The sequence below is a fragment of the Bombus vancouverensis genome, chromosome 9, assembly GCF_051014615.1.
Source record: "Bombus vancouverensis nearcticus chromosome 9, iyBomVanc1_principal, whole genome shotgun sequence".
Lineage (NCBI taxonomy): Eukaryota > Metazoa > Arthropoda > Insecta > Hymenoptera > Apidae > Bombus > Bombus vancouverensis.
In genome coordinates, this window is record NC_134919.1 from 535759 (window position 1) to 544729 (window position 8971).

The 8971-nt window shown below is 35.1% G+C and overlaps 1 protein-coding gene across 10 annotated transcripts in view; it reads left to right on the forward strand.

Annotated features, from left to right (window-relative positions):
* Positions 1–8967, forward strand: part of LOC117159933 (uncharacterized) — a 48630-nt gene extending 39663 nt beyond the window's left edge. For all 10 annotated transcript variants that reach the window (XM_076621458.1, XM_076621459.1, XM_076621460.1 and 7 more), the window contains 3 exons: positions 186–514; positions 743–1376; positions 3054–8967. In XM_076621458.1, the coding sequence (XP_076477573.1) occupies positions 186–514; positions 743–1376; positions 3054–3114 (1024 nt within the window). In that variant the 3' untranslated portion in view covers positions 3115–8967. The remainder of the gene's footprint in view (positions 1–185; positions 515–742; positions 1377–3053) is intronic.
* Positions 8968–8971: the final 4 nt, after the last annotated feature.

Here is an 8971-nt window from a genome sequence, read left to right on the forward strand (position 1 = left end):
AGAAATGTAATTTTGTAAAGCGCGTGTAATTTCCCTGTTGTACGTTGGATGGTACAATTACATATTTGCATGGCCCATCGACATATCGAAATCGGAAGAATCGAAATAAAATGAAAAGACGCTGTGGTATTTTAACGAGAGGAAAAAATAAAAACTAAATCATATAATAAAGTTCATGTTGTCAGGGATGCTGGCACATCGGAAGCGGTAGTTCGCCCTATGGACGACGTTTGCCCGTGGGACGTGGTTCCAGGACCGAGTATAGAGCACGCCATAGATACCACACTATCACACCATCCAATATCATCTGGAGTAACGTCGTCGGTTGAGAGTCAAGCCGAAGAAGGCAATAATTTGAGCGCGCAGTTACAGTCTATCGAGGTTACACGCGCATCTCGGAAAAATTCATCGCAATTAGATTCCTGTAGTTCCTCGTCTGATGTCAGTTTAGTGGTAGCAGAAGTCTCTGAACATCTTCGAAAGTCCTGTAGTTTGCAACACAGTAGTAGCACAGGTAAATATTTTGTAAACTATTTGTGTTTATGCTATGCGTATATTCTTCCCACGACGCTTTCCACGACGCTCTGCGCAACGAAATTTTCGCTACTGTCAAAGATAAGATAAAATTAGATTAAATATAATAAAAAGCGAGGGATACTATACGTATGCATATTTGTTAAGTATTAGAAAGAATAATTAATTAAAAGATGCAGCTTTTTATCATAGTTATTTCGTAATACAGCCGGCATGACGACTACCGAACGAATTGGCATAACAACGCGAAATTATTCTATCGGCTCGACTAGCGGAAGAACGAAGCTCTCAGAGATCAGTCGGCCGTCCGTTTTGTCTTATAATTATCCGTCGCCACAACATTCGTTCGAGTATTCTCATATGACAACTGACAGATCGGATGTGTCCACGACAGGGAAGTGTATTGCCGAAGAGCCTGAAACTAGTACGACGTTAAAGTCTCTCGAGGAGGAACTGACGACAAAAACTTTAACCAAGGCCCCCTTAATAAGCATTAGCGCGATCGTGGGGGATCTACCGAGCGACAATTCTACGGTTGAAGTCGAGGAAAAAACGAATGGCGATCATGCGCCGGTAATAAAGGAAGAGATAGAAATTGAGGAAAGAAGGCAAAAGTCGGAGGCTGACGAAGGTGATGCAATGGCGGCAGTTATAGCCGAAGAAAGTTTGGCAATTTCCGCTCTAGTAAAAACGGAGACGGTGGAGTCGCTGGAAGAGGCGCAAGTTGTTCCTGTTTGGGAGCCGGACCCCAAACAGGACGATCAATTAGCGCCGGTTACTCAACCAGCTCCTCAACAAAAGCGTGACAATAACGTTAACGAAGTATGTCCGTGGGAAGACGAGTAAGTACTTGGAAATTTACTATTGAAAATTAGTTGGTTAACTGTTGTTGGAACTGGAAAGACTTTACATCTAAACTTGTTTTACGTTTATCGTCGTAAGCGTAACAAAGATATTTAAGTTATAGTTTCAAAAGAATATAAAAGATGTTACGTTTACGCGATGTAAGATGAAAAGTTCAAGGAGAGAATAAAATATGTATATGTAGAATAGAGAAGGATAGGCGCGAAAAAAGAAGAAACGCACAAAATATTTCCACCTTCTTCTCTGCCTGTTAACATTGAATATCATTTGAGGTAAACTATACTTTAGAGGATGAACAATTTGACCGAACCTCGATTTTTTCGATATAAAATTATTGCCCTTCTTATTTGTCATTTAATAGTTTCTTACGCGCAGAATACAAAATTGCAAGTTTCAACTGTAGAGATTTATCGGTTCAAAAGTTATGCGTGCGTAAATTTCAGCTTTTTTAGCGTATTTTACACGTCACTTTAACGCCGTGTTGGCTCTTACGCGCTATTAAGCCAATGAGTGGAGTCGCTGGTTGTACATAAATATTCGTTTTTTTATGGTGGCGGCCATTTTACGGCGAGATTTTGTATATCGGATTAAGTTTCAGTTATCCTATACTCTCGACCCCGCGGTGGTCGGTTACGTCACAATTATAATAACAGGTCTAGACACTCGCTTGGGAAAGCCATCGAAAATTGAATCGCCAAGAATCAATATGGAAGGCAACAAGCTTCTCGTTCTTGCGAAACAGACAGAAATGAGTAGAGTGTCTCTGTCTCTGTCTGAGATATTCATAGAATCGTCACGCATGCGTCAAACCTTCTTGTCTTCCATGTTGATTTTTCACGACTCAACTTTCGGACGTTCTTTCTTAGGTTTCGGTACATTCGTGTCGAGATCTACGAAAACCTCCGATAAAATAAACGATGAACGAAGGGCAACGTGAGTGAAAGAGAAAGCGGAACTGAGATCAATGAAACTTTTACCAGCATATTTGTCATGTTTTTCCGATTAAAATTAGAAGATCAAACGCAATATGCCGTCTCCTTCCGTGTACAATGAGCGACGCCATTCCTTGAATGAATCATGATTAAAAGCCGACGATAAGGCGACAAAGTAACCTATCAAATACGTTAAAAATGCTCTATTCTATATACGCATAACTAGTGGATTTCTATACTAAACTAGTGCATTTCGCACCTTCAAACTTATTTTTTTAAGTTGAAATACGTCGGAAACTACGAGATTGCAAAAGATTCAATAATTTTCCGTGTCCTGAAGTATAGTATATCGTTGTTTGTAGCCAATCCAAGAGTATAAATTTTCTTATTATTTGGATACTACATATTTTGGAGAAATTTAGATATTGTTTTTCTTCCTCTTTTGCTTGTTTGAGATTTTCAAGATTAGCAGACTTGGCAAATCCACACAGTTCAATAAGATGAAAATAAGATTATATATAAAATTCTATCACTTTAATCGCTTTACAACGACAAAAGCATCTTATATTCTCTTTTGATCGAATTTAACTGTACTAATTGACCTGTCTTTCGCAACTTTATCACTATTAGCGTTCTTAATTATTTATCTTTGTTCTTTTCTTAAGGAGTTGTGCTTATCAAGGGTAGTTGGAAAATTCATACAATTTATAACGTTTGTTTCAGGGAAAATTGTAGAGTGGATGCACCCTATGTGAAAACATATGCAACTTTAGGTTATTTATAACTTGGTATGGTACTAAACATACATTTTACATATAAACATTCGCAACTTCAATTTCCATTTTACTTCACTTTTGCCAAGTTCGAGTGCCCGAGCTCTCCAAGATATCAAGTGTTATGTTTTTGAATTTTTCGATTTATCATTTTCAATTCCGAAAAGATTGAAAATTGTATTATTTTGTATCTGTAACATTTGTCGAGATATGGAATCGTCTTAATGGGAAAGAACGAAAATATTGAAAATAAGCAAAAGGAAATGTACTTGTGTGTCTAACGATAAAACACCGCCACCATAATTCTATGATAGTAATCTAATAGAGTAATCTCAAATGCGTAAATAACGATAGAGATTTCAGCACGACGTGATGTATAAAGAATTCCGTTTTGTCTGGAATTTTGGTACAATTTCAGTAGAATTTCGGTAGAATTTCGGTAGAATTTCGGTAGAATTTCGGAATAGCATAACGTAAAAGTATATTCAGTGAGGTTCTCGATTTCATTTTCTTGTCAGTCTATGTAAATTTGAACGAACCACTTCGTTTTCTGTTTCCGATTCTATAATCTACGTGAAAGTTGTGCGATCTGTTGACTAAAGAGCTGTGACAGATAGAGTTACGTCACTTTTCTGAATGCAATGAAATATAATTAATACGTACATATTAGCCAATTAAGAAAACATAGTGGACAAGATGACACGAATTTTTTGATAAAGGATAAAGTCTCTAAAGCGATTTGTTTCGTAAAAGTATTAAATGCAAAGATGCGTCCTAGGGGAGTTAGTCAATCATAAGCCCTTTGACCGCTCCCTTAGCTCGCAAAGCTCCCTTAGCTTCTTTAATGCTACTTACGTAAAAAGTTCTTTATTTGATTTATTATAGACGACTAATCATTTTCTATAAACGAACGTTCCTTACCAAAGAAAAATTTTACGATCGCGTACAATCGAATTCCAATAGCGGTGTATCATTGTATTAAATAAGTAGTACAATGTGACAAATTTACCATAAGAGATCCAAGTGGTTTAGATCACATTGCTTCGCTTAATAAAATCACTCGAATGTTGTGACAGTTGATTGTCATTTAATCTAAGTGTTAGTCATACGTTTATCCGATATGTAATAAGTGTCGAATCACAAGTATTTAATGTAACTTTAGCCCGCTTACGGCCTTATATTACGATATAACGGCTGGCTAACGGTTAAATTTTGAAAAGTACAGGTAAAACGAAACTATTCGACTTTGATCGTAGATACTTGACGTGTATTTGTAAATCGTTACTACTCGCTGTTCGTAATTAGATCGAGTTAAAATTAAATAGGGCAGGAAAGAAGCTCGAAACAAGAGCGTAATAATAACGATTCGTTTGTTTGTTACAGAGAATATCGAATCTTGTTCTTGAGAAAGAAAGGTGGAGGGAGAATGGTTTTCTCGAAATGTAGTCATTTATCGTGTCTACATAATATCATTTATAAGTATATACTATGACCGGGTTATGCGTATTGTTGCTGCCCTAGTACCTAGATCTCACGAATCAATTCAGTCAACTTAAACTCAAGTATATAAGAAAAAATTTAACAAAACTACATACTGCACGTGAACTTGATGACGCAATTTTCCTCCTTTGATAAACTTAATCGACTGGTTGTTAAATACTATAATGGAAATGTTGTACCGTAAAATTTAGAAAGATAATCTTACAGAGTGCGCACTTGGTAAAACACCTGTACTTTATGTAATACGTAACATAATTAATGAAAATATTAATTTGCCTGTAGATTACGTAACAAAAAGACTCGATTAACAATCACAATACGAGATAAAGGTATAAGAATGCGAGACATCGTGCTACTATTTTTAATAAGTATTAACGAATTCCATCGGTAATTCCGGCTTTGAATCGAAGAAACATTGAAACTGAAAACACGAATTAAAATTGTAAACGAACGATAGTAAAATTTTATTATTTCTTAATATATGAATTAATTTCAGCTATTAAAACACACACACACGCGCGCACACTATTGCATATACTACATGTGTATATATATATAAAGTTTCAATTTATTTGCTACACGTTTGAAACGAATGTTTTTTTTTTACGATAAATAAGTATTTGTTATATCGTATATATGGAAAGTACATACACTCTATGAATATATGGAGTAAAATTTAAAGTAGCGACGAGCATTCTTTTAGAAACGATAGTAATAAATTTCGAACGAAAGTTCGGGCACTCGAGATTAGTTTTAAGAAATGTAACAACGTATTCATGACGATCGTACTGTTAATTCAAGAGCTCAATTTAACTACCGTAAAGGTCCTTATGAAAACTACATAGTTGATTAGTTAGATAAAAACATGTTACAGTCCCTGTGGAAATGAATATATTATACGAATCATAATGAATACGGTATAGGTATCGAGATTATTCTGTTAGTCGCGGAATTTGCAAAGATAGGTTTAACGTATGACTGACAATGGATCTTATTTACGAACTCCAATGATTCGTAAATAGAGACGATTCCGATTTGACTTACACGTAAGTAAGTATATACCATCTTGTAAAAGAATTTCGTTCGGCGAAGCATGCAACAATTATTATAACGGATAAGCTTCGAAACGAACCAAAAGCTATTTTTGTTCTCTTTTTGCAGAGACATTTTATACACATAATACATAATGCATTATCGTTCCGTCGTTAGAATTTTAATCACAGATTATAGATAGTTCTACTCGCTATCGTTTAACTAACTCACTCGTCGTCGTCATTGTATAAGGGGCAATCGAAAGGATCGTTGTGCGTCCTGAATCTCCAAGCGCCATCTGATTTCACGTTTTCTTTTCTACGTATCTTAACAACGTATGTTTTTGTATCGATTGGTCAAATGAAAAATTTCATCGAGAAATAAAAATGTCACGGTAACGCATCAGTGTGTGTATCAGTTGGCGATTATTTTTTCATTAGCGACTACATACGACGCGACACGGCGCAACGCGCGCGTCGCGTAGCAATGATAATATCAGTATTACGAATGAAAAGACAGTGTTCATAAACGACAGCAAAGTACAACAAGCTATAGCGATCGATAATTATTTTGATATTATTATTTTAAAAATGAATATAGATATGTATCGTTGGGTAAATTTTTACCAAATATTTCGTATAATTCGTTATTGTTTTTTGAAGGCACTAATCGTATAATAATTTATAATCTATGTTTTAGACATAGCGCAACAGATATTTCAAAATCCAGTTGTATGCGAGTACACTGATACTCATTAGCAAGTGCATACAAAATTTCAGCATGATAGCTCACCATTGTATTTCCTATTCTAAGCTAACGCTAAGGTGTCGTCGTTATCCGTCGTGCAAATTATCTTGTGCGATATAATAGGGATTTGATTGTCGAATGATCGGCAAGTTTTCGGACAAAGAAAAGCACAAACAGAGAATCAAAAGGAAGAAATACTATTTTTTAGTTGGTTATACTGCGTAGATTATATTGCTCGTTGTATTTTATTTAACACCGATTAAAACGACGCTATCGTGAGAGGCGTTAAAGGAAGAAGCCGCTTATCGAACATGTTGGAACGTTAAGGATGTTGCCACCTGCATTGTGTACGTGTAATTAGTTTGGAATCGTTCTTACTTTCATACTCTTATTTTCAATTCTCACGTACAGCACACATGCAGCACACATACAGCGATCGTGCCGAAACAATGGCGATTTCTCCTATTAGGGTCTCTAGTGAAAGAATTACCTTGATCTCCAGTCGATTTAAATTCACTTACAATTCGATTTTCTTAATCACGCGCAAAGCGAAACGATCACGTGTTTGTTTCATCGGTTTTTGTTTCTTCCCCAGTTTTAGATTCGCCAATAGTACAAATATAACTTAAAGTATAGCGTAATTTACGGGTAAGCCTGACTCAGATATGATCTAGACCTGACCCAAACAGTAAATATTTTTCATGAGTTATTTAAGAAAATGAAATTGGCGTTCACCGAGAAATAGAGATTTATTCGATTCGATTCGATTCGATTCGATTCGATTATCGATTATCGATTATTGGAACTATATATATTTGGAAGTAAAAGCCGATCATTAAAATTACAAAGTTTAAGAGTTTGCCACGATTTCTCTCTCAATTATCTAATATCTGATAGACAACTAGATGAGAATGAGCCATGTTTACCAGGAAAAGACTGAAAACGTACCTGAAACTCACCCCTCCTTCGAAAATGCATGTTGCAAATTCTAAGATTAATTAAGTTTTAGAATAACTAGTATTGTGTCTCATCGTTTTGATAAAAAGAATAAAGCAAAGTAATAATAAAAGAATACATCGACAAGGACGAAGAAGATAATTAAGTGATATAGGTGAAAAAAGGGGTGATCGATTCAAGATTTCAGCGATCCTTGATATGTCCCGAGATGTTTCATCTGTATTTTGTATTAGATCGATCCATCTTCACGCCATTTCAACAAGTGTGCTAAACACGTGTATCTAGTAAACTATATTGTTACTAGAATCGAGAAACTAGCGTAGGGACGTTCTCATCGCACCGATAACATTTATTCAACGGTATGCTGTTCTTTTATCATTGATACGAAGGAAAAAATCCTGTTTTAATTGGATAGAATACACGTTTTCTTACAACAATAATTTAAAGGAAATTCTAATTCGAAGTATTAACAATGAAACGCAAAACATGGGTGAAACTTTGAGAAATTTTAAGAGATCGAATAAGATTGCATTCGAAACGCGTTCCAATATGTTTTCGTATTTTAAGGATTGTTTTCGTGTCGTGGCACTTGATAATGAATTATACGTACACCGCGTATAGACAAAGAAAGATTAAAAATAACCTTTCGCGAACAGTGTGTTGTCTATACTGGTCTTAACAATTAGAAGGATTCGTGATGAAAAATGGAAATAAAAGTAACAAAAGGTAAAGGAAGGATCGATCGAATAGATGTCAGTATGAAACTGTGTATATACGTATTGGTTTTGAAAGTTTCTACAATTGAGAAATAATAAAAATTGTGCATATTAACGCAGAATAGAATGAAAAAAGGTTTCTCGAGAACAGAATCCGAGTACGGGTTTCGTTGCATTCTAAGTCAGTCGTGGACGTTAGATAGTTGCTTAAACGATATTAGAATGTATATGTAAACGATGGAAAACGAAGTATGACGACCCTTATATTAAATAAGTTATGTTAGCGACTTGCGATGCGTCCATCACAACTTATTTCAAAGTTATATTAACACGTTGAACACACTGTTGTTCGCTGATTAACTATCCAATTACTAATCCAATTACATATATATTAAAGTACATGCAAAAGAATGAAACAGATCAAACATGTTACTACATATTTAGACACTTGAAAACGTATTATAGAGAATATAAAAGGCTTTAGTGTATATATGTAGTTTTGTAAAGTATTAATAATGTATAGACCTGGAAAAAGACGTACAGTGCTGAATCGACGAAATATATTGTTGATATTAATCGAGGCCGATATGAATTACAAGTTTTCACTGTAAAATCGAAAATCAGTTGACACAATGCGATGTGTACACAAGTGCGCAAATATACATATAACGTGCGTGAAGGAAGTTATTGCATTGAGAACATTTGCGACATGTAATTAAATAAATGATCGTTTCGTTAAATGTAACTGCATTTACGCGTACGAAGGTATGTATGCGTATACACGCATATGTACACGTATGCATAAAAGCAAACAAGATGTTATTCGTTATATATATAATATGTAATATATACGTAATATTTTAAGCTGTCAATAGAATGTCCTAATACTAAATATACTATAGTGAGATTAAAGTCT